This window comes from Scyliorhinus torazame, chromosome 16 (assembly GCF_047496885.1).
Source record: "Scyliorhinus torazame isolate Kashiwa2021f chromosome 16, sScyTor2.1, whole genome shotgun sequence".
Classification (NCBI taxonomy): domain Eukaryota; kingdom Metazoa; phylum Chordata; class Chondrichthyes; order Carcharhiniformes; family Scyliorhinidae; genus Scyliorhinus; species Scyliorhinus torazame.
In genome coordinates this window covers 92,009,346-92,035,258 of record NC_092722.1, presented here as the reverse complement: position 1 = coordinate 92,035,258, position 25,913 = coordinate 92,009,346, and the positions used below count along the sequence as shown (strand labels likewise).

General features: G+C 59.6%; 1 protein-coding gene across 2 annotated transcripts in view; it reads right to left on the bottom strand.

The window, feature by feature from the left end:
- The window catches only part of LOC140392946 (guanine nucleotide-binding protein G(I)/G(S)/G(T) subunit beta-3-like), a 142,626-nt gene that overhangs the window by 63,318 nt on the left and 53,395 nt on the right, over positions 1-25,913 (bottom strand). For both annotated transcript variants that reach the window (XM_072478742.1, XM_072478741.1), the window contains exon 4: positions 2,605-2,711. In XM_072478742.1, the coding sequence (XP_072334843.1) occupies positions 2,605-2,711 (107 nt within the window). The remainder of the gene's footprint in view (positions 1-2,604; positions 2,712-25,913) is intronic.

Sequence of the window (25,913 nt, the reverse complement as noted above, 5' to 3'; positions counted from 1 at the left end):
AGGAGAGTGGTCAAAAGCACTTTGACTTCTGAGACGTTAAGCCTTGTAGAGGCAGTGGATATGCCCTTTTATATATCTCAAATATTGACAGAAATTTTGGGATTAGGGGATTTGGGTAATATACCTATTGAATGTCACATTGACAATAAATCCCTGTGGGAAAATGTACACTCTACAAAAAGTGTCAATGAAAAAAGGTTAAGGATAGACAGCGCAAGTTTGAAGCAGATGTTGGACAGAGGGGAAATAGCTAAAGTTAAATGGGTTGAAAAATAGCTATCAATTGTCAGACGGTTTTGCAAAAAGAGGGGCTAGCTCACAGAAACTTTTGGATATTGTTAATGAAGAGCGCCTGTTTCTGTGACTGTTTTTTTACTTCCAAAAAGGGCCAGGTGACTTGTCTACCTTGCTGTTATGTTCGGTGTTCGATGTCTAGCAATTAATCTACCAAACGACTTGAGACTTGTCCAAACCCGGATCTTTATTGAATCATCACGTGGTAAGATAGCAATCTGTTACAGAGCAAGTTATCATGGAGTTTCATTGTACTTCTTTGGAATTTCCCCTAGCGCATATCTGTTTTCTTGTATGTCTTATAACCATCTGCCGATGACCAGATGTGCCCCCACTTATATTGGAGTACCTTGTCACATGACCACTTTCTTGAGACTGTATGGTGTGTCTGTACTGCCACCTGCTGGTTGGAGGTCACAGCACCAGTCATCTACAATATTGCTTGCAGGCATATCACCACACATATGTTAGTCCTCGCATCCTGGGAATTAGTCTGGTGAACCTTCGCTGGACACCCTCAAAAGCAAGAATGTCCTTCCTCAAACGAGAAGACCAAAACTGCACACAATACTCAAGGTGTGGCCTCACCAAAGCCCTGTATGACTGTAGCAAGACAGCCCTACTCCAATACTCGAATCCTCTCACTATGAAGACCAGCATGCAATTAGCTTTCCTCACCGCCTGCTGTACCTGCATGCCAACCTTCAGTGACTGTTCTCCCAAGACACCCAGGTCTCGTTGCATTTCCCCTTTTCCTAAACTGCCACCATTCAGATAATCTGCATTCCTGTTTTTGCCACCAAACTAGATAAGCTCACATTTACCCACATTATATTGCATTTGCCAAGTATCTACCCACTCAGCCAGCCTGTCCAAGTCACCCTGCAGCCTCTTTGCATCCTCCTCACAGCACACACTGCCACCCAGCTTAGTGTCGTCTGCAAATTTGGAGATTGCGTGCAATTCCTTCGTCCAAATCGTTAATGTGCATTGTGAACAGCGGGAGTCGCAGCACTGAACCCCCAGCACTGGTACCCCACTAGTCACTGTCTGCCACTCTGAAAAGGACCCGCTTATTCCTACTCTCTGCTCCTGTCTGCCAACCAGTTCTCTATACACGTTAATAAATCACCCCAATACCATGAGCTTTAATTTTGCTCACTAATCTCTTGTGTGAGACCTTGTCAAAAGCTTTTTGAAAGTCCAGATACACAGCTTCCACTGGTCCACTCTACTGGTTACATCCTCAAAAAATTCCTGAAGACTTGTCAAGTTCCCCCCTCATCCTTCTAAACTTTGTCGAGTATAGACCCACCCACTCCTCATATGACAAGCCCTTCATTCCTGCAATCGTAATGTGAACTACCTCTGGGCCCCCAAAACTGCTCACAATATTCAAAATGGTGTCTCACCTTAGAGCCTTATGCAGCCTCAGCAGTACATCCCTACTCATGTATTCTAGGGATGAGTAACTTCGGAAATAGTTTGGAGAAGTTGGGACTGTTCTGCTTGGAGAATAGAAGGCAGAGAGGAGATTTTGAACAGAGATATTCAAATGCACGAGGACTCTGGGCAGAGTCAAGAGGGAGGAAGTGTTACTGTTGGGGTAGAGGAGAGAGTAGGGGAGGGCTCACAGATTTAAGGGGATTGGTAAATGAAGCGACGGATACACGAGGAGAATGTTTCTCAAACTGGGTGGTTAGGACCTGGAGTGCGCTGCCTGAGAGTGTGGTGGAGGCAGGTTCCATTGAGGCAATCGAGGGAGTGTTCTGCAGAAGGTGGGTGAACTGCTGTCTTGAACCCACTGAAGTGCCTTTGCGGTAAAGTCACACCCACGCTGCTGTTAGGGAGGGAGTTCCAGGATTCTCACCCAGCGACAATGAAGGAACGGCGATATATTTTCAATTTAGCGGTGGTAATGCCATTGAATGTCAAGTGGAGATGGTTGGATTCTCTCTAATTGGCTGGCCCCAGTTCAATTTCTGGTCAGTGGTAACCCCCAGGATGGTGATATTGGCGAGGGGGGAATTCAGTGATGGTAATGCCATTGAATGTAAAGTGGGAGATGGATAGATTCTCTCTATCTGGCTGGTCCCAGTTCAGTTTCGGATCAGTGGTAACCCCCCAGGATAAAGTTGTCCTCCCAGAGGGCCAGCACTGATAGGACAGGCTGAATGGCCTCCTTCACCATGCTCCAACCATGCTGTGATTCTAACATGCTCACACAGACCACCTGTTGCATGGCCAAACAACCACACACTCTTTTGACCCAAAGCAAGGAAGGATGTGTATCTCCATAATATTTTGTACCTGGAGTCGGTGCCCCAGTGCATGGCGTAGATTTTGGCCAGATGTCCCCTCAGAGTGCGCCGGGTTCTCATCTGAACCCGCGCCACAGGTTCCAGGCTGGCTGTTAACTGAGGAGGAGAGGGTGAGACAGACGGATCAGATCCCATTAACCAACCGTCAAAACCAGTACCCCCTAAAATCCTGACCCCCACAGCCCTCTTGCCCCCTCAGCCATATCTCCCATCTCAGCCCTCACTCCCTCAGCCCTCTCCCCAAAGTCTTGCTTTCTCAGTCCTCTCTCTCCCTCAGTCCCCTCTCCCTCTGCCCTCTCACTCCCTCAGCCCTCTCTCCCCTCAGTCAATTCTCCCTCAGCCCTCTCGCTCCCTCAGTCCTCTCTCTCCCTCAGTCCCCTCTCCCTCTGCCCTCTCACTCCCTTAGCCCTCTCTCCCCTCAGTCAATTCTCCCTCAGCCCTCTCTCCCCTCAGTCAATTCTCCCTCAGCCCTCTCGCTACCTCAGTCCTCTCTCTCCCTGAGTCCCTTCTCCCTCTTGCTCCTTCAGACCTCTCTCCCTTACCTCCCTCACCCTCTGTCTCTCACTTTTCTCTCCAGAGCATTCTCTCCCTCTCAGTCCTCCCTCTCTCTCAGCACTGGCACCCTCATCCCTTGCTCCCACCCTCAGTGCGCTCTCCCTCAGTCCTCTCTCTCCCTCAGTCCTCGTTCTCCCTCGCCTTCCCTCTCGCTTGGCCCTCCCTATGATTCGGCCCACGACCTCAGCACTCTCTCTCCCTGAGCCCGCTCTCTCCTTGAGCCCTCTCTCTCCCTGAGCACTCTCTCTCCCTGAGCCCTCTCTCTCTCCCTCAGCCCTCTCTCACCTTCAGCTATCATTCTCCCTCACCCCTCTCTCTTGTTCAGTTTTGCCTCGCTCAGTCCTGCCTCCCTCAGCCCACTCACTCCCTTGGCCCTCTTACCCTTGGGCTGTTCCACCCCGACACATTCTCCCTCAACCCTCTCTCCCACGGCCCTTTCTCCCTCACCCCTATCTGCTTCACCACAGGCTATCCCTCAGTCCTCTCTCTCTCTCTCACTGTCTCACCCCTCACTCCCTCGGCCCTCTCTGTCCCTTGCCCCTCTTTCCCTCGGCCCTCTATCTCTCTCGGCCCTCCTGCTCCCGTGGCCCTTTCTCTCCCTCACTCCTCTCCCTCAGCCCCCTCTCCCTCAGCCCCCTCTCTCCCTCAGCACCCTCTCCTCCTCAGTCCCCTCTCTCCCTCACCCCTCTCTCCCTCAGCCCTCTCTCGTTCAGCCCAGTCTCTCCCCCACCCCTTTCTCCCTCAGCCCTCTCTCTTCCTCATGTCTCTCCCCCTCAGCACTCTTTCTCCCTCAGCCCTCTCTCTTCCTCACACCTCCCTCCAGCCCTCTATCTCTCACAGCCCGCTCTCCCTCTCAGCTCTCTCTCCCCCTCAGCACTCTCCCTCAACCTTCTCTCTCTCAGCCGTCTCTCTCCCCTTAGCTTTCCCTCAGCCCTCTCTCTCTCTCAGCCCTCTCTCCCTCAACCTTCTCTCTCTCTCAGCCCTCTCACCCTCAGCCCTCCCTCCCTCAGCCCTCTCTCCCTCAGCACCCTCTCTCCCGCAGCCCACTCTCACCTTTAGCCTTCTCTCTCCCTTTGCCCTCTTTCTCCCTGAGCCCTCTCTCTACCTCAGCCCTCTCTCCCTCAGCCCTCTCTCCCTCAACCCTCTCTCCCTCAGCCCTCTCTCTACCTCAGCCCCCTCTCTCTCAGCCCTCTCTCCCTCAGCCCTCTCTCTCTCAACCCTCTCTCCCTCAGCCCTCTCTCTACCTCAGCCCTCTTTCTCCCTGAGCCCTCTCTCTACCTCAGCCCTCTCTCCCTCAGCCCTCTCTCCCTCAACCCTCTCTCCCTCAGCCCTCTCTCTACCTCAGCCCCCTCTCTCTCAGCCCTCTCTCCCTCAGCCCTCTCTCTCTCAACCCTCTCTCCCTCAGCCCTCTCTCTACCTCAGCCCTCTTTCTCCCTCAGCCCTCTCTCTACCTCAGCCCTCTCTCCCTCAGCCCTCTCTCCCTCAACCCTCTCTCCCTCAGCCCTCTCTCTACCTCAGCCCTCTCTCTCTCAGCCCTCTCTCCCTCAGCCCTCTTTCTCCCTGAGCCCTCTCTCTACCTCAGCCCTCTCTCCCTCAGCCCTCTCTCCCTCAACCCTCTCTCCCTCAGCCCTCTCTCTACCTCAGCCCCCTCTCTCTCAGCCCTCTCTCCCTCAGCCCTCTTTCTCCCTGAGCCCTCTCTCTACCTCAGCCCTCTCTCCCTCAGCCCTCTCTCCCTCAACCCTCTCTCCCTCAGCCCTCTCTCTACCTCAGCCCCCTCTCTCTCAGCCCTCTCTCTCTCAGCCCTCTCTCTACCTCAGCCCTCTTTCTCCCTGAGCCCTCTCTCTACCTCAGCCCTCTCTCCCTCAGCCCTCTCTCCCTCAACCCTCTCTCCCTCAACCCTCTCTCCCTCAGCCCTCTCTCTACCTCAGCCCCCTCTCTCTCAGCCCTCTCTCCCTCAGCCCACTCTCACCCTTAGCCTTCTCTCTCCCTTAGCCCTCTCTCTCCCTCAGCCCTCTCTCCCGCAGCCCTCTCTCCCGCAGCCCACTCTCACCTTTAGCCTTCTCTCTCCCTTTGCCCTCTTTCTCCCTGAGCCCTCTCTCTCCCTCGGCCCTCTCTCTCCCTCAGCCCTCTCTCTCCCTCAGCACTCTCTCTCCCTCAGCCCTCTCCCTCCCTCAGCACTCTCTCTCCCTCAGCCCACTCTCTCCCTCAGCACTCTCTCTCCCCCAGCCCTCTCTCTCCCTCAGCACTCTCTCTCCCTCAGCACTCTCTCTCCCTCAGCCCTCTCCCTCCCTCAGCACTCTCTCTCCCTCAGCACTCTCTCTCCCTCAGCCCAATCTCTCCCTCAGCCCACTCTCTCCCTTAGCCCTCTCTCTCCCTCAGACCTCCCTCTCCCTCAGTGCTCCCTCACACCCTATTATGTATTTTCAATTTCTTTTACTTTCTTTTATGTACTTAATGATCGGTTTGAGCTGCTCGCAGAAAAATATTTTTCACTGTACCTCGGTACATGTTACAATAAATAAATCCAATCTCCCTCAGCTCTCTCCCTTAGCCCTCTCTCCCCCTCACCACCTCTCTCCCACACCCCTCTCCCCCTCGGATCTCTGACTCCCGCAGCCATCTCTTCCTCAGCCCTCTTTCCATCTCTGCTCTCTCCCTCAGCCTCTCTCCCCATCAACTCTCTCCCCCTCAGCCCTCTCTCTCTCCCACTCCTCAATCACCCCTCAGTCTTCTCTCTTCTTCACCCACTCTCTGCCCCTCAGCTCTCCCTCTCCCTCAGCCCTCGCTCTCTCTCCCTCAGCCCCCTCGCTCCCTCAGCCCTCGCTCTCTCTCCCTCAGCCCTCGTTCCCTCAGCCCTCTCCCGAGTCCACAATCTCTCCCTCAGCCCCCTCTCTCCCTCAGCCCTCTCTCTCCAGTCCACAATCTCTCCCTCAGCCCCCTCTCTCTCTCAGCCATCGCTCTCCCCAGCCCCTCTCTCCCTCAGCTCCTCTCTCCCTGAGCCCCCTCTCTCCCTCAGCCATCACTCTCCCCCAGTCCCTCTCTCCCACTGCCTCTCTCCCTGAGCCCCCTCTCTCCATCAGCTCCTGCTCCCCCAGCCCTCACTCCCCCAGACCTCTCTCTCTCAATCCTCTGTCTCCCTCAGCCTGATCTCCCTCACTCCTCTTCCCGCAGCCCTCTCTACCCCTTAGTCCTCTCTCTCACACAATCCTCTCTCTTCCTCAGCCCTCGCGCTCCCTATCCGCTCTCTCAATCAGTCCTCTCTCTCCCTCAGCCCTCTCCCCAAAGTCTTGCTTCCTCAGCCCTCTCTCCCCTCAGTCAATTCTCCCTCAGCCTACTGTGGTAGTCACCACTGTTTGTATAATACGTATATGAGAGGTAATACTACAGGTACGAGGGTAGATCCCTGCCTGCTGGCTCCACCCAGTAGGTGGAGTATAAATGTGTGTGCTCACCATTTCGGCAGCAGCTGCAGGAGGCAATCCATCTCTGCTTAATAAAGCCTCGGTTACACTCTACTCTCGTCTCGTCGTAATTGATAGTGCATCAATTTATTAAGCAGAGATTTTACAGCGATGGACCTACGCATCAAACCAGATTGCCTACAGCTTCACCCTCCAGCAGACAACGCCACGTCGGCCTTCGACCACTGGCTAGCTTGCTTTGAAGCCTACATCGGAGCAGCGACAGAACAACCCTGAGAAGCACAGGAACTCCAGATCCGATATTTTTCCCCTTATCCGGGATGCGCCCAACTACACTGAGGCCATGGCGCTTCTGAAAGAGAACTACATCTGGCCGATCAACAAATTCACCTCCTGTCCACGCGGCAACAACTCCCCGATGAGTCATTGGACGATTTCTGGCGTGCCCTGGCGAGGAATTGCTATTGCCAGGCGGTTTCGGCCGTTGAACATACTGAACTCCTAATCAGGGACGCTTTCTTTACGGGCATCGGGTCGGCGTACATCCGCCAGCACCTCTTAGAAGAGGGTACGCTTGACCTCGCGGTGTCCAAGAAACTCGCGACGTCACTAACGGTAGCCTCCTGTAATGTACAAGCGTACGCCCCCGACCGCACTGCGTCCCCCTCATGGACATCGTGGGCCGCACCAGCGGCCGCCCCCAGCCAACCCCAAGCCTGCGCCGCGTGGCAGCCAGCAAACCCCGGGGGGCCCAAGTGCTAATTCTGCAGGCAGACAAAGCACCCCCGGCAGCGCTGCCCGGCGAGGAGTGCAATCTGCAAGACCTGCGGGAAGAAGGGGCATTTCGCTGCGGAGTGTCAGGCCCAATCGATCGCCGCTGTATCCAGCACCATTGTTCCTGCACCCCCCACGTGCGACCCATGGGCGCCGCCATTTTCATCCCTGCAGCTCACGTGCGGCCCGTGGGTGCCGCCGCCATCTTCCTCTCAGCAGAACACGTGAGGCCCGTGGGCGGCATCATCTTCCCCCCATCAGACCTCGTGCGGCCTGTGGGTGCCGCCATATTTAACGCCGCCCGCAACGCCATCTTCGGTGCCATTTTGGACGCGCCTCAGGACCCCTGCTCGTCAGGCACCTCATCTGGCCACTCATCGCCCGCAACCGCCGCCGACCAACCCGGGACCCACCAACACCAACCGCAGCTCGCCTCCATCACGCTCGACCAGTCCCGGCCACACAACCTCGCAACCGCGACAACGACGGTGAAAGTCGATGGCCACAAGACATCTTGCCTTCTCGACTCCGGGAGCACGGAGAGCTTCATCCACCCCGCTACGGTAAGGCACTGCTCCCTCGCGGTACACCCCGTTACCCAAAGAATCTCCCTGGCCTTCGGATCCCACTCCGTGGAGATCCGGGGGTACTGCATCGTCACCCTCACCGTCCAGGGAGTTCGGCAACTTCCGGCTCTACGTCCTCCCCAACCTCTGCGCTGCCTTGCTACTCGGCCTGGACTTCCAATGCAACCTCCAAAGTCTAACTCTAAAATTCGGCGGACCCCTACCATCCCTCACCGTATGCGGCCTCACGACCCTTAAGGTCGACATACCCTCCCTGTTTGCAAACCTCACCCCGGATTGCAAGCCCGTCGCCACCAGGAGCAGACGGTACAGCGCCCAGGACAGGACCTTCATCAGGTCTGAGGTCCAGCGGCTGCTGCGGGAAGGCATCATTCAGGCCAGCAACAGCCCCCGGAGAGCCCAAGTGGTAGTTGTAAAGACTGGGGAGAAACACAGGATGGTCATTGACTACAGTCAGACCATCAATCGGTACACGCAGCTCGACGCGTACCCCCTCCCACACATATCTGATATGGTCAATCAGATTGCACAGTAATCCACAGTCTTCTCCACAGTGGACCTGAAATCTGCCTACCACCAGCTCCCCATCCGAAAGGCGGATCGCCAATATACTGCGTTCGAAGCGGATGGCCGCCTTTATCACTTCCTTATGGTTCCCTTCGGCGTCACTAATGGAGTCTCGGTCTTCCAACGGGAAATGGACCGAATGGTTGACTGATATGGACTGCGGGCCACCTTCTCGTACCTCGATAACATCACCATCTGCGGCCACGACCAGCAGGACCACGACGCTAACCTTTTCAAATTTCTCCACACCGCCAAACTCCTGAACCTCACGTATAACAAGGAGAAGTGCGTGTTCAGCACCAACCGTTTAGCCATCCTTGGCTATGTGGTGCAAAATGGAGGTCTAGGGCCCGACCCCGATCGCATGCGCCCCCTCATGGAACTCCCCCTCCCCCACTGCCCCACCGTCCTCAAACGTTGCCTGGGGTTCTTCTCATACTACGCCCAGTGGGTCCCGAGCTATGCAGACTAGGCCCGCCCAGTCATCCACTCCACAATTTTAACTCCTGACGGCTGAGGCCCACCAGGCCTTCAACCGTAGCAAGGCCGACATCGCCAAGGCCGCGATGCACAGGATCGACGAGATGCTCCCCTTCCAAGTTGAGAGCGATGCAGCAGACATCGCTCTGGCCGCCACCCTCAACCAGGCAGGCAGAACCATGGCATTCTTTTCCCGCACCCTCCATGCCTCCGAAATCTGTCGAAAAAGAGGCCCAAGCCATCGTTGAAGCTGTGCAGCATTGGAGGCATTACCTGGTCGGCAGGAGGTTCACTCTCTTCACTGACCCAGCGGTCGGTAGCCTTCATGTTCAATAATACGCAGCGAGGTAAGATCAAAAATGATAAAACCTTGAGGTGGAGGATCGAGCTCTCCACCTACAATTATGAGATTTTGTATCGCCCCGGTAAGCTCAACGAGCCCCCCGATGCCCTATCCCGAGGTACATGTGCCAGCGCACAAGTGGTCCGACTCCGGGCCCTACACAATGGCCTCTGTCACCCAGGGGTTAGCCGGTTCTTCCACTTCATAAAGGCCCGCAACCTACCCTACTCCATTGCGGAAGTCAGTACGGTCACCAAAGACTGCCAGGTCTGCGTGGAGTGCAAACCGCACTTCTACCGGCGAGACCGAGCGCGCCTGGTGAAGGCCTCCCGTCCCTTTGAACACTTCAGCATGGATTTCAAAGAGCCCCTCCCCTCCTCTGACCGAAACACGTACTTCCTGAACGTGGTCGATGAATACTCCAGATTCCAGTTTGCCATCCCATGCCCCGATATGATGTCTGCCACAGTCATCAAACCCTCAATTGCATCTTCACTCTGTTCAGTTTCCCCGCTTATGTCCACAGCGACCGGGCATCCTCCTTTATGAGTGACGAGCTGCGTCAGTTCCTGCTCAGCAAGGGCATTGCCTCGAGCAGGACGACCAGCTACAACCCCCAAGGAAACGGGCAGGTGGAGAAGGAGAACGGGACGGTCTGGAAGGCCGTCCTGCTGGCCCTATGGTCTAAAAATCTCCCGGTCTCCCGCTGGCAGGAAGTCCTCCCCGACGCGCTCCACTCCATCCGATCGCGACTTTGCACTGCGACTAATGAAACTCCCCATGAACGTCTCCTTGCCTTCCCTAGGATGTCCACCTCCGGGGTTTCGCTCCCAACGTGGCTGGCAGCCCCAGGACCCGTCCTCCTCCGCAAGCACATGCGGCTCCACAAGGCGGACCTGTTGGTCGAAAGGGTACAACTGCTACATGCGAACCCGCAGTACGCCTACGTGGCGTACCCCGACGGACGCCAAGACACAGTCTCCCTCAGGGTCCTGGCACCCCCCCCCCCCCCCCCCCCCCCCCCGCTGGACTCTTTTTGAACAGAGGGTGAATGTGGTAGCCACCACTGTTTGTACAATATGTATATGAGAGGTAATATGGTAAGGCTCCTACGGGGGTAGATCTCTGCCTGCTGGCTCCGCCCAGTATGTGGAGTATAAATCTGTGTGCTCACCGAGCCATTTTGGCAGCAGCTGCAGGAGGCAACACATCTCTGCTTAATAAAGCCTCGATTACTCTCGACTCTCGTCTCGTCGTAATTGATAGTGCATTACCTACTTTCTCCCTCTGTCTTCTCTCTCCCTCAGTCCCCTCTCCTTCTCGCTCCTTCCTCCCCTCTCCCTTACCTCCCTCACCCTCTGGCTCTCACTTTTCCCTTGCAGCATTCTCTCCCTCTCAGTCCTCCAGCTCTCTCAGCACTGTCACCCTCACCCCTTACTCCCCCCACAGTGCGCTCTCCCCCAGCCCTCTCTCTCCCTCAATCCTCTCTCCCTCAGCCCTCTCTCTTGCTCAGCCCTCTCTCTCCCTGAGCCCTCCCTCCCCTCAGCCCTCTCTCTCCCTCAGCCTTCTCTCTCCCTCAGCCCTCTCTTTCCCTCAGCCCTCTTTCCCTCAACCCTCTCTCCCTGAGCGCTCCCTCCCCCGCAGCCCTCACTCTCCCTCAGCCTTCTCTCTCCCTCAGCCCTCTCCCTCAGCCCTCTCTCCCTCAGCCCACTCTCTCCCTTAGCCCTCTCTCTCCCTGAGCCCTCCCTCCCCTCAGCCCTCTCTCTCCCTCAGCCTTCTCTCTCCCTCAGCCCTCTCTTTCCCTCAGCCCTCTTTCCCTCAACCCTCTCTCCCTGAGCGCTCCCTCCCCCGCAGCCCTCACTCTCCCTCAGCCTTCTCTCTCCCTCAGCCCTCTCCCTCAGCCCTCTCTCCCTCAGCCCACTCTCTCCCTTAGCCCTCTCTCTCCCTCAGACCACTCTCTCCCTCAGCCCACTCTCTCCCTTAGCCCTCTCTCTCCCTCAGCCCTCTCTCCCTCAGCCCACTCTCTCCCTTAGCCCTCTCTCTCCCTCAGCCCACTCTCTCCCTTAGCCCTCTCTCTCCCTGAGCCCTCTCTCTCCCTCAGCCCACTCTCTCCCTTAGCCCTCTCTCTCCCTGAGCCCTCTCTCTCCCTTAGCCCTCTCTCCCTCAGCCCACTCTCTCCCTTAGCCCTCTCTCTCCCTCAGACCACTCTCTCCCTCAGGCCACTCTCTCCCTCAGCCCTCTCTTTCCCTCAGCCCTCTTTCCCTCAACCCTCTCTCCCTGAGCGCTCCCTCCCCCACAGCCCTCACTCTCCCTCAGCCTTCTCTCTCCCTCAGCCCTCTCCCTCAGCCCTCTCTCCCTCAGCCCACTCTCTCCCTTAGCCCTCTCTCTCCCTGAGCCCTCCCCCGCAGCCCTCTCTCTCCCTCAGCCCTCTCCCTCAGCCCTCTCAGCCTTCTCTCTCCCTCAGCCCTCCCTCCCCGCAGCCCTCTCTCTTCCTCAGCCCTCTCTCTCCCTCAGCGTTCTCTCTCCCTCAGCCTTCTCTCTCCCTCAGCCCTCTCTCTCCCTCAGCCCACTCTCTCCCTGAGCCTTCTCTCTCCCTTAGCCCTCTCTCCCTCAGCCCACTCTCTCCCTTAGCCCTCTCTCCCCCTCAGACCACTCTCTCCCTCAGGCCACTCGCTCCCTCAGTGCTCTCTTACACCCTATTGTGTATTTTATTTTTATTTTTCTTTCATGTACTTAATGATCTGTTTGAGATGCTCGCAGAAAAATACTTTCCACTGTACCTCAGTACATGTTACAATAAACAAATCCAATCTCCCTCAGCTCTCTCCCCCTCAGCTCTCTCCCCCTCAGCTCTCTCCCCCTCAGCTCTCTCCCCCTCAGCTCTCTCCCCCTCAGCTCTCTCCCCCTCACCTCTCTCCTACACCCTACTCCCCCTCAGACCTCTGTCTCTTCCTCAGCCCTATTTCCCTCTCTGCTCTCTAACTCAGCCCTCTCTCTCCCTCAGTCCTCCCTCTCACACAATCCTCACTCTTCCTAAACCCTCTCGCTCCCTATCCGCTCTCTCAATCAGCCCTCTCTCTCCCTCAGTCCTCTCCCTCTGCCCTCTCGCTCCCTCAGCCGTCTCTCCCCTCAGTCAATTCTCCCTCAGCCGTCTCGCTCCCTCCATCCTCTCTCTCTCTCAGTCCCCCTCCCTCTCGCTCCTTCAGTCCTCTCTCCCTTACCTCCCTCACTCTCTGTCTCTCACTTTTCTCTCTGCAGCATTCTGTCCCTCTCAGTCCTCCCTGTCTCTCAGCACTGACACCCTCATCCCTTGCTCCCTCCCTCAGCGCGCTCTCCCTCAGCCCTCTCTCTCCCTCACCCCTCTCACTCCCCGCTGATGCACTATCAATTACGACGAGACGAGAGTAGAGTGTAATCGAGGCTTTATTACGCGGAGATGTGTAGCCTCCCGCAGCTGCTGCCGAAATGGCTGCAGCTCGGAGAGCCCACACATTTATACTCCGCCTACTGGGCGGAGCCAGCCGGCCGGGATCTACCCCCGTAACTGTAGTACAGGGGCCTTATCGTAATACCCCTCGTATGCAGTGTATACAACAGTGGTGACTACCACATTCACCCCCTGTTAAAAAAGAGTCCAGCGGGGGTGGTGGAAAACTATTTACATTCAGGTGTTTAACATTTTAAGGAAAAGTTTACAAATTCTGACGATTGGGTGTCTTGATCCGTCGTTGCGAGCGCCGCAGTTCTGGTGGTGGTTTTGGGGTCGGTTCGGTCGTTGGTGACTCCGGGAGCGTGTCGACCTAATCTTCATCCCCGGGTGGGACAGATCGTCCTGGATCGGGGGCACTGGGGGGAGGGAGCGTGGCGCCGGGGCAGAGGGGGGGGTGTGGGGACCCAGCTGGTGACAGGTCCCTGAGGGAGACTGTGTCTTGTCGGCCGTCGGAGTACGCAACGTAGGCGTACTGCGGGTTCGCGTGAAGTAGCTGTACCCTCTTAACCAACGGGTCCGCCTTGTGTAGCCACACATGCTTGCGGAGGAGGACGGGTCCTGGACCTGCCAGCCACGTTGGGAGCGAAACCCCGGAGGTAGACTTCCTGGGGAAGGCAAAGAGACGTTCATGGGGGGTTTCGTTAGTCGCAGTGCAAAGGAGGGACCGAATGGAGTGAAGGGTGTCGTGGAGGACCTCCTGCCAGCGGGAGGCCGGGAGATTTCTGGACTGTAGGGCCAGCTGGACAGCCTTCCTGACCGCCCCATTCTCCCGCTCCACCTGCCCGTTTCCCCGGGGGTTGTAGCTGGTCGTCCTGCTGAGGCAATGCCCCTGTTGAGCAGGTACTGGCGCAGCTCATCGCTCATAGATGAGGATCCCCGGTCGCTGTGGACATAGGCGGGGAAACCGAACAGAGCAAAGATGGTGTTGAGGGCTTTGATGACTGTGGCAGACGTCATATCGGGGCATGGGGCGGCGAAGGGGAATCTGGAATATTCGTCGACCACATTAAGAAAGTGCGTGTTTCGGTCGGTGGAGGGGAGGGGCCCTTTGAAGTCCATACTGAGGCGTTAAAAGGGGTGGGAGGCCTTCACCAGGTGCGCTCGGTCTGGTCGGTAGAAGTGCGGTTTACAATCCGCCCAGACCTGGCAGTCTCTGGTGATAGCGCTGACTTCCTCGCTGGAGTAGGGCAGATTGCAGGCCTTTATGAAGTGATAAAAGCGGGTGACCCCTGGGTGACAGAGATCGTCGTGCAGGGTCCGGAGTCGGTCCACTTGTGCGCTGGCCTAAGTACCTCGGGATAGGGCATCGGGGGGCTCATTGAGCTTACCGGGCCGATACAAAATCTTGTAATTGTAGGTGAAGAGCTCAACCCTCTACCTCAAGATCTTATCATTTTTGATCTTATCCCGCTGAGTGTTGTTGAACATGAAGGCAACCGACCGTCGGTCAGTGAGGAGAGTGAATCTCCTGCCGGACAGGTAATGCCTCCAATGCCGCACAGCTTCAACGAAAGCTTGGGCCTCCTTTTCGACGGCGGAGTGCCGAATTTCGGAGGCATGGATGGTGCGGGATAAGAATGCCATGGGCCTGCCTGCCTGGTTGAGGGTGGCGGCTAGAGCGACGTCTGATGCATCGCTCTCGACTTGGAAGGGGAGCATCTCGTTGACCGCGTGCATCGCGGCCTTGGCGATGTCGGCCTTGATACGGTTGAAGGCCTGGTGAGCCTCGGCCGTCAGGGGGAAAACAGTGGAGTGAATGAGTGGGCGGGCCTTGTCCGCATAGTTAGGGACCCACTGGGCGTAGTACGAGAAGAAGCCCAGGCATCGTTTGATGGCCTTGGGGCAGTGGGGAAGGGGGAGATCCATGAGGGGGCGCATGCGATCAGGGTTGGGACCTAGAACTCCGTTCTGGACCACATCGGCGAGGATGGCTAATCGGTTCGTGCTGAACATGCACTTCTCCTTGTTGTAGGTTATGTTGAGGAGTTTAGCGGTGTGGAGGAATTTGGAAAGGTTAGCGTCTTGGCCCTGCTGGTCGTGGCCGCAGATGGTGACGTTATCTAGGTACGGGAAGGTGGTCCGCAGTCCGTACCGGTCAACCATTCGGCCCATCTCCCGTTGGAAGACCGAGACCCCGTTAGTGACGCCGAAGGGAACCCTAAGGAAGTGGTAAAGGTGGCTGTCCACTTCAAACGCGGTGTGTGGGCGGTCCGCCTTGCGAATGGGGAGCTGGTGGTGGGTAGATTTTAGGTCCACTGTCGAGAAGACAAGGTACTGTGCAATCTGATTGACCATATCAGATATGTGTGGGAGGGGGTACGCGTCGAGCTGCGTCTACCGATTGATGGTCTGACTGTAGTCAACGATCATCCTGTTTTTCTCCCCAGTTTTCACAACTACCACTTGGGCTCTCCGGGGGCTGTTGCTGGCCTTGATAATACCTTCCCGTAGCAGCCGCTGGACCTCAGACCTGATGAAGGTCCTGTCCTGGGCGCTGTACCATCTGCTCCTGGTGGCGACGGGTTTGCAATCCGGGCTGAGGTTTGTAAACAGAGAAGGCGTGTCGACCTTAAGGGCCATGAGACCGCAGGCAGTAAGGGGTGGTAGGGGCCCGCCAAATTTCAGGGTTAGGCTCTGGAGGTTGCACGGGAAGTCCAGGCCGAGTAGCAAGGCAGCACAGAGGTCGGGGAGGACATAGAGCCGGAAGCCGCTGAACTCTACGCCCTGGATGGTGAGGGCGGCGGTGCAGTACCCCCGGATCGCCACGGAGTGGGATCCGGAGGCCAGGGAGATTTTCTGGTTAATGGGGTGTACCATGAGGGAGCAGCGCCTTACCGTATCGGGGTGGATGAAGCTCTCAGTGCTCCCGGAGTCCAGAAGACAGGATATCTTGTGCTCGTCGACCTTCACTGTCGTCGACACGGTCGCGAGGTTGTGCGGTCTGGACTGGTCGATCGTGATGGCGGCGAGACGCGGCTGGTCGGCGGCGGTTGCAGGCAATGAGCGGCCCGATGAGGAGGCTGACGAGCAGAGATCCTGAGGCAGGGAAGATGGCGGTGCCCATGGGCCGCACGTGTCCTGAGGCAGGCAAGATGGCGGTGCCCAAGGGCCGCACGTGTTGTGAGGCGAGCAAGATGGCGGCGCCCACGGGCCGCATGTGGTCTGAGGAGAGGAAGATGGCGGCGCCCACGGGCCGCACGTGGGGGGTGCGGGAACAATAGCGGCGATCGAGAGGGCCTGGCACACAGCAGCAAAATGTCCTTTCTTCCCGCAGGCCTTGCAGAGTGCGCTCCGCGCCGGGCAGCGCTGCCGGGGGTGTTTTGGCTGTCCGCAGAAGTAGCACTTGGGTCCCCCGGGGTTGCACGGCGAAGGCCTGGGGTTGGCTGGGGGCGGTCGCTGATGGGGTCCACGGTGGGGTGTTCGCTGGCGGGGTCCACGATGCCCAGGAGGGGTGTGCCGTGTGATCGGGGGCATACGCCTGTACATTGCGTGAAGCGACTGAGCGAGATCGCTGTTTCTTGGTCGCCGCGAGGTCGAGGGTAGCCCCTTCTAAGAGGCGTGGCGGATGTAGGCCGACCCTATGCCCGTAAGGAACACGTCTCTAACTAGCAGGTCAGAATGTTCAACGGCCGAAACGACCTGGCAATCGCAGTCTCTCACCACGGCAGAAATCTTCCACAGACTCCCCGGGGAGTTGATGCCAAGTGGACAGGAGGTGCTGGCGTAGAGTTTGTTGGTCTGCTGAGTGTAGTTCTCCTTCAGTAGCGCCATGGCCTCAGCGTAGGTCGGCGCGTCCAGGATGAAGGGAAAGATATCGGAGCTCCGCCGCTTGTACAGAATCTGGAGCTTCTGTGCCTCTGAGGGTGGTTCTGTCGCAGATCCGATGTATGCTTCAAAGCAAGCTAGCCAATGTGCGAAGGCCGACTTGGCCTTGTCTGCTTGAGAGTGCAGCTGCAGGCGATCCGGCTTGATGCGGAGATCCATCATTGGAAAACCTCTGCGTAATAAATTGATGAACTATCAATTATGACGAGACGAGAGTAGAGAGTGTGGTAGTATGTATTGGGGGTCATGTGGGACTGGAAGCCCTAATGTCATTGGCTGACAGATCCCGGGTCCTGGTTGGCCGTTGACCTCATACTCCGCCCTGAAGGCGAAGTATAAGAAGCCGGTGCCTTCCCCCGCAGGCCAGTTTACTATCGGGCTGCTGGGGAACAGACACGCTTAATAAAGCCTCATCGACTTCACTCTATTCGTCTCATGGAGTCTTTGTGCGCGACAATTTATTAAGCGTGCCTAAAAAGGACTATGGAGCTCAGGATCATTCCAGAATGCCTGAGGATCAGCCCCCACGCAGTGAATGTGGCAGCAGCCTTCAAACACTGGCAGACTTGCTTCGAGGCCTACCTCAGACCGACCACCGGCCGGGTCTCAGACGAATAAAAACTGCAGGTCCTGCACTCGAGGGTGAGCACGGAGATTTTCACCCTCATTGAAGACACCGACGATTTCCAGACGGCGTTCGCAGCACTGAAAAGTCTCTATGTCCGCCCAGTTAACCAAATCTACGCTCGCTACCAGCTCGCGACGAGACGGCAAGCTCCCGAAGAATCGATGGACGAGTTCTACGCCACGCTACCCGCGCCTACGGCCCCGACCGCGCGGCAGGCCATTGGGCCCCGTACGTACCCGTCGCGGCAAACCCCCCCCCCCCCCGGAAACCCCACAGGCTTGCGCGGCCCAAACGCCGAGTCGCACCGGGAGCGCCCGCTGTTATTTCTGCGGCCAGGCGAAGCACCCCCGACAACGCTGTCCGGCCCGCGCAGCCATCTGCAATAGCTGCGGGAAAAAGGCCGATCCCGCGAGGTTGCCGCCGTCCCGGGGCCACAGGGAGCCCTACAGGCAGTCTATGCCTCCCAACCCCCCCAGCACGCCATGTGTGACCCGCAGGCGCAGCCGCTCTGGGTCCCGACCACCGCGGCCCCGGGAGAACTGGGAGCCCTGCACGCCGCCTACGCTCCCCAACCCCCCACCCCGCAGTCCATGTACGACCCGCCGCCGGCGCTCCCGATTTGGGTGCCGGCCAACACTCTCCACGGAGAGGAATGGGTCTTTCGCGTCCCGAACGCCACACTCACCCCCCTCCCGCGCCCCACGCCTGACCCGCCGGCGCCGCCTACCTGGGCCCCGACCGCCGCTATCCCCGGTGAGGGAGCTCCTCGCGCTCCTTGCGCTCGCAGCCCCACGCCTGTCCCGCCGGCGCCGCCTACCTGGGCCCCGACTGCCGCTGTCCGCGGCGAGGGAGCTCCTCGCGCTCCTTGCGCTCGCGGCCCCACGCCTGTCCCGCCGGCGCCGCCTACCTGGGCCCCGACCGCCGCTATCCCCGGTGAGGGAGCTCCTCGCGCTCCTTGCGCTCGCGGCCCCACGCCTGTCCCGCCGGCGCCGCCGACCTGGGCCCTCACCCCCATCCCACGCCCCACGCCTGTCCCGCCGGCGCCGCCGACCTGGGCCCTCACCCCGCGCCCCACGCCTGTCCCGCCGGCGCCGCTGACCTGGGCCCCGACCGCCGCTGTCCCCGGCAAGGGAGCTCCGCACGGTCCCAGCGCTCGCGGCCCCACGCCTGTCCAGCCGGCGCCGCCGACCTGGGCCCTCACCCCCGTCCCGTGCCCCACGCCTGACCCGCCGGCGCAACTTTCCTGGGCCCCGACCGCCGCTGTCCCCGGTGAGGGAGCTCCTCGCGCTCCTTGCGCTCCTTGCGCTCGCGGCCCCACGACTGACCCGCCGGCGCCGCCGGCTTGGGCCCCGACCACCGTGTCCCCGGCGAGGGAGCTCCGCGCGGTCCTAGCGCCCGCGGCCCTGGCGCTCGCAGAGATGGAGCTCCGCGCAGTCCTAGCGCCCGCGGCCCTGGCGCTCGCAGTGAGGGAGCTCCACGCGGTCCTAGCTCCCGCGGCCCTGGCGCTCGCAGTGAAGGAACTCCGCGCGGTCCTAGCGCTCCCCAGACCCCCCAGCACACCATGTGCGAACCGCAGACGCCGCCATTTTGGGTCCCGACCACCACGAGGGGAGGAGGGGCGCCGCCATCTTGGACCGCCCCCGACCTGTACGACGCATGGGGGCGGCCATTTTGTCCACCCCCGACGCCATCTTGTGACCCCTCAGCCACGTACGATGTATGGGGGCAGCCATTTTGTCCATCCCCGACGCCATCTTGGACGGCAACAACAGACCACACCCCACTACTACAACCACGGCTCGCTTCGGTTACGCTCGATCAGGCTCGGCCCCGGACTCTCCAGACGACGACGACAACGGTCCTAATTAACGGCCACGAGACGCCATGCCTAGTCGACTCCGGGAGCACGGAAAGTTTTATACACCCCGACACGGTAAGACGCTGTTCCTTAACTACCTACCCCAGCGCACAAAAGATTTGCCTAGCTGCAGGATCCCACTCCGTACAGATCCAGGGATTCTGCATAGTTACCCTAACGGTACAGGGGAGGGAATTCAAAAACTACAAACTTAACGTCCTTCCCCATATCTGTGCCCCCACCTTGCTGGGCTTAGACTTCCAATGTAACCTACAGAGCCTTACGTTTAAATTCGGCGGCCCCATACCCCCACTCACTATCTGCGGCCTCGCTACCCTCAAGGTGTAACCCCCGTCCTTGTTTGCGAACCTCACCCCGGATTGCAAACCCGTCGCCACTAGGAGCAGACGGTACAGCGCCCAGGACCGGACCTTCATTCGGTCCGAAGTCCAGCGGCTACTAAAGGAGGGCATAATCCAGGCCAGCAATAGTCCCTGGTGAGCGCAGGTGGTAGTAGTGAAGACAGGGGAGAAACAAAGGATGGTCATTGACTGTAGCCAGACCATCAACAGGTACACACAACTAGACGCGTACCCTCTCCCCCGCATATCCGACATGGTCAATCGGATTGCCCAGTATAAAGTCTTCTCCACCGTGGACCTCAAGTCCGCCTACCATCAGCTCCCCATCCGCCCAAGTGACCGCAAGTACACAGCCTTCGAGGCAGACGGGCGATTATACCATTTCCTACGGGTCCCTTTTGGTGTCACAAACGGGGTCTCGGTCTTCCAACGGGAGATGGACCGAATGGTTGATCAACATGGGTTACGGGCCACGTTCCCGTACCTCGACAATGTAACCATCTGCGGCCACGATCAGCAGGACCACGACGCCAACCTCCAAAAATTCCTCCAGACCGCCAAAGCCTTGAACCTCACGTACAACGAGGACAAGTGCGTTTTTAGCACCGATCGGCTAGCCATTCTGGGCTACATAGTGCGCAATGGGATAATAGGCCCCGACCCCGAACGTATGCGCGCACTCATGGAATTTCCCCTCCCGCACTGCCCAAAAGCCCTGAAACGCTGCCTGGGGTTCTTTTCGTACTACGCCCAGTGGGTCCCCCAGTACGCAGACAAGGCCCGCCCCCTAATACAGACCACGACCTTCCCTCTGTCGACAGAGGCTTGCCAGGCCTTCAGCCGCATCAAAGCGGACATCGCAAAGGCCACGATGCGCGCCATCGACGAGTCCCTCCCCTTCCAGGTCGAGAGCGACGCCTCCGACGTAGCTCTAGCGGCTACCCTTAACCAAGCGGGCAGACCCGTGGCCTTTTTCTCCCGAACCCTCCACGCCTCAGAAATCCGCCACTCCTCAGTGGAAAAGGAAGCCCAAGCCATAGTGGAAGCTGTGCGACATTGGAGGCATTACCTGGCCGGCAGGAGATTCACTCTCCTCACTGACCAACGGTCGGTAGCCTTCATGTTCGATAACGCACAGCGGGGCAAGATTAAAAATGACAAGATCTTAAGGTGGAGGATCGAGCTCTCCACCTTTAACTATGAGATCTTGTACCGGCCCGGAAAGCTGAACGAGCCGTCCGATGCCCTATCCCGCGGCACATGTGCCAACGCACAAATTAACCGCCTCCAAACCCTCCACGAGGACCTCTGCCACCCGGGGGTCACTCGGTTTTACCACTTCATCAAGTCCCGCAATCTCCCATACTCTTTAGAAGAGGTCCGTACAGTCACAAGGGACTGCCACATCGGCGCGGAATGCAAGCCGCATTTTTTCAGGCCAGATGGAGCGCGCCTGATTAAGGCTTCCCGCCCCTTTGAACGCCTCAGTCTCGATTTCAAAGGGCCCCTCCCCTCCACCGACCGCAACGCATATTTCCTTAAGGTAGTGGACGAATACTCCCGCTTCCCTTTTGCCATTCCCTGCTCCGACATGACCGCGGCCACAGTCATTAAAGCCCTGAACAGCATCTTCACGCTGTTCGGTTACCCCGCATACGTCCACAGCGACAGGGGGTCCTCTTTCATGAGTGACGAGCTGCGCCAGTTCCTGCTCAGCAAGGGCATAGCCTCAAGCAGGACGACCAGCTACAACCCCCGGGGGAACGGGCAAGTAGAAAGGGAGAATGGCACGGTCTGGAAGGCCGTCCTACTGGCCCTACGGTCCAGGGATCTCCCAGTTTCACAGTGGCAGGAGGTCCTCCCGGACGCTCTCCATTCCATCCGGTCGTTATTATGTACAAGCACTAATCAAACGCCACACGAGCGTCACCTTGTCTTCCCTAGGAGGTCCTCCTCTGGAACGTCGCTGCCGACCTGGCTGGCGGCCCCAGGACCCATCCTGCTCCGAAAGCATGTGCGGGCACATAAGGCGGACCCGTTGGTCGAAAGGGTTCACCTGCTCCACGCAAACCCCCAGTACGCCTACGTGGAGTACCCCGACGGCCGACAGGACACGGTCTCCCTGCGGGATCTGGCACCCGCCGGCACCACGCACACCTCCCCGACACCATCAACCCAACCGCCCCCCTTCCTGCCACCGCCGCACCCTGCGACCGCCCCTTCCCAGGAGGATCAGTCCCCCTCCCCTTTGCACCGACAGCTGAAACCGTGCGGCTCCCGGAGGCGACAACGCTGGTACAAGCACCACCACCACCGCCGGGGCCGAGGCGATCGACACGGACGACCAGACCGCCCGACCGACTCGTGGCGTCGATGTAAAACAAAGATGGACTGTTCAATGAACATTTTGTTTTTCCTATATCCTCTGTAAATAGTTGTAACAGGACGATACTGTCCAATACGGTACTACAATGTAACTGTTCTATCCTCCCAGGACCAGCCCTGTAAACCCTTACCACCATATGAAGCATCACCCCGCCGGGTTCATTTTTGACAAGGGGTGAATGTGGTGGTATGTATTGGGGTTCATGTGGGACTGGAAGCCCTAATGTCATTGGCTGACAGATCCCGGGTCATGGTTGGCCGTTGACCTCATACTCCGCCCTGAAGGCGAAGTATAAGAAGCCGGTTCCTTCCCCCGCAGGCCAGTTTATTATCGGGCTGCTGGGGAACAGACACGCTTAATAAAGCCTCATCGACTTCACTCTATTCGTCTCATGGAGTCTTTGTGCGCTACAGAGAGTAATCGAGGTTTTATTACACAGAGATGTGTAGCCTCCCGCAGCTGCTGCCGAAATGGCTGCAGCTCGGAGAGCCCACACATATATACTCCGCCTACTGGGCGGAGCCAGCAGGCAGGATCTACCCCCGTACCTGTAGTACAGGGGCCTTACTGTAATACCCTCGTATGCGGTATATACAATACAACAGCGATGACTACCACACCCTCTCAACCCTCCGTCCCCTTCAGCCCCCTCTCCCCCTCAACCCTCTCTCCCATACCCCTCTCCCCCTCGGCCCATTGACTCCCGCAGCCGTCATTCCCTCAGCCCTCTCTCCTTTTCTGCTCTCTCCCTCAGCCCTCTCACCCCGTCAGCTCTCTCCCCCTCAGCCATCTCTCCCCCTCAGCCCTCTCTCCCCCTCAGCCCTCTCTCCCCCTCAGCCCTCTCTCTCAATCTCTCTCAATCCTCTCTCCCTCAGCCCTATCTCTCTCACTCAGCCCTATCTCTCTCCCTCAGCTCTCTCTCCCCCTCAGCCCTCTCTCCCCCTCAGCCCTCTCTCCCCCTCAGCACTCTCTCCCCCTCAGCACTCTCTCCCCTCGGCCCCGTCTCCCCCAGTCCTCAATCTCCCCCTCAGTCTTCTCTCTCACTCAGCCCACTCTCTTCCTCAGTCCCTCTCTGCCTCAGCCCTCTTTCTCCCCTCATCCCTCTCTCTCCCTCAGCCCTGACTATCCCCAGTCCTCTGAATCCCTCAGCCCTCTCCCTCCCTCAGCACTCTCTCTCTCAACCCTCTCTCCCTCTCAATCCTATCTCTCCCTCTCAATCCTCTCTCTCCCTCAGCCCCCCCCTCCCTCAGCACTCTCTTTCTCAGCCCTCTCTCGCTCCCTCAGGCCTCTCTCTCCCTCAGCCCTCTCTCCCCCTCAGCTCACTCTCCCCCTCAGCTCACTCTCCCCCTCAGCTCTCTCTCCCCATCACCCACTCACTGCCCCTCAGCTCTCTCTCTCAGCCCTCTCTCTCCCACACCCCTCTCCCCCTCGGACCTCTCATTCCCGCAGGTTTTTCTTCCTCAGCCCTCTCTCCCTCTCTGCTCTCTCCCTCAGCTCTCTCTCCCCCTCAGCTCTCTCTCCCCCTCAGCTCTCTCTCCCCCTCAGCCCTCTCTCCCCCTCAGCCCCTCTCCCTCAGCCCCTCTCTTCCTCAGTTCTCTCTCCCCTTCTCCTACTCTCTGCTCTCAGCCCCCTCTCTCCCTCAGCCCTCTCTCCCTCAACTCTTTCTCTCAGCCCCTCTCTCCCTGAGCCCCCTCTCTCCATCAGCTCCTGCTTCCCCAGCCCTCACTCCCCCAGACCTCTCTCTCTCAACCCTCTGCCTCCCTCAGCCTGCTCTCCCTCACTCCTCTTCCCGCAGCCCTCTCTACCCCTCAGTCCTCCCTCTCACACAATCCTCTCTTCCTCAGCCTTCTCATCCTCAGCTCTCCCTTCCTCAGCCCTCTCTCACTCAATCCTCTCTCCCTCAGCCCTATCTGATGCACCAGTTGCTCCTCCATCAGCATTGCCTCCCCCTCAGCCCCCCCCCCCCCCCCCAGGCCCACTCACCCCCTTGGCCCTCTCTCCTCAGTGCTGCACAATCATTCCGCTCTCTCTCTCCTTCACCCCTCCCACCCTCACCCCTCTCTACCTCTCAGTCCTCCCTCTCTGTCGGCCCTCCCTCTCCCTCAGCCCTCTCCCTGTACCTCAGCCCTCCCTCACTCATCCATCTCTCTCCCTCGACCTGCCCTCGACCCCCCTCGGCCCTCTCGCCCCCCCTCGACCCTCTCGCCCCCCCCCCCCTCGGCCCTCTGGCCCCCTCGGCCCTCTCGCCCCGCCCACGACCCTCTCGCCCCCCCCTCGGCCCTCTCGCCCCCCCCCCTCGGCCCTCTCGTACCCCCTCGGCCCTCTCGCCCCCCCCCTCGGGCCCTCTGGCCCGCCCCCCCCTCGGCCCTCTGGCCCCCCCTCGGCCCTCTGGCCCCCCTCGGCCCTCTGGCCCCCCTCGAACCTCTGGCCCCCCCTCGGCCCTCTCGCCCCCCCTCCGCCCTCTTGCCCCCCCTGCCCTATCGGCCCCCTCCGCCCTCTCGCCCCCCCGCCCTCTCACCCGCCTCCGCACACTCGCCCCCCCCGCCCTCTCTCCCCACTCCGCCCTCTCACCCCCACTCAGCCCTCTCGCCCCCCCTCAGCCCTCTCGCCCCTCCACAACCCTCTCGCCCCCCCTCAGCCCTTTGGCCCCCCCCTCAGCCCTCTCGCCCCCACTCAGCGCTCTCGCCCCCCCTCAGCCATCTCTCCCCCCTCAGCCCTCTCTTCCCCCCTCAGCCCTCTCTTCCCCCCTCGGCCCTCTCTTCCCCCCTCAGCCCTCTCTTCCCCCCTCAGCCCTCTCTTCCCCCCTCAGCCCTCTCTCCCCCCTCAGCCCTCTCTCCCCCCCAGGCCCTCTCTCCCCCCCTCAGCCCTCTTTCCCCCCCCTCAGCCCTCTCACCCTCTTAAGGCCTCTCTCTCTCCCCCCTCAGGCCTCTCTCTCCCCCCTCAGGCTTCTCTCTCCCCCCTCAGCCCTCTCTCCCCCTCAGCCCTCTCTCCCCCCCCACAGACCTCTCGCCCCCCCTCAGCCCTTTGGCCCCCCCCCAGCCCTCTCGTTCCCCCTCAGCCCTCTCGCCCCCACTCAGCCCTCTCGCCCCCCCTCAGCCATCTCTCCCCCCTCAGCCCTATCTTCCCCCCTCAGCCCTCTCTTCCCCCCTCAGCCCTCTCTCCCCCCTCAGCCCACTCTCCCCCCCTCAGCCCTCCCTCACCCCCTCAGCCCTCTCTCCCCCCTCAGCCCTCTCTCCCACCCTCAGCCCTCTCTCCCCCCCCTCAGCCCTCTCCCCCCCCTCAGCCCTCTTTCACCCCCCCCTCAGCCCTCTCTCTCCCCCCTCAGGCCCCTCTCTCCCCCCTCAGGCCTCTCTCTCCCCTCAGCCCTCTCTGCCCCCTCAGCCCTCTCTCCCCCCTCAGCCCTCTCTCCCGCCTCAGCCCTCTCTCCCGCCTCACTCCTCTCTTCCCCCACAGCCCTCTCTTCCACCTCAGCCCTCTCTTCCCCCTCAGCCCTCTCTTCCCCCTCAGCCCTCTCTTCCCCCTCAGCCCTCTCTCCCCCCCCTCAGCCCTCTCTCGCCCCTCAGCCCCCTCTCCCCCCCTCAGCCCTCTCTCGTCCACTCAGCCCTCTTTCCCCCCTCAACCTCTCCCCCCCATCAGCCCTCTCTCCACCCCAGCCCTCTCTCCCCCCTCAGCCCTCTGGCCCCCCCTCAGCCCTCTCGCCTCCCTACGCCCTCTCACCCCCCTCCGCCCCCTCGCCCCCCCTCCGCCCTCTCGCCCCCGCCTCCGCCCTCTCGCCCCCCCGCCCTCTCGCCCCCCTCTTGCCCCCCCCGCCCCCCTCCACCCTCTCGCCCCCCTCCGCCCTCTCGCCCCCCCCTCCGCCCTCTCGCACCCCCTCAGCCCTCTCGCACCCCCTCAGCCCTCTCGCCCCCCCTCAGCCCTCTCGCCCCCCCTCAGCCCTCTCTCCCCCTCAGCCCTCTCTCCCCCTCAGCCCTCTCTCCTCCCCTCAGCCCTCTCTCCCCCCCTCAGCCCTCTCTCCCTCTCT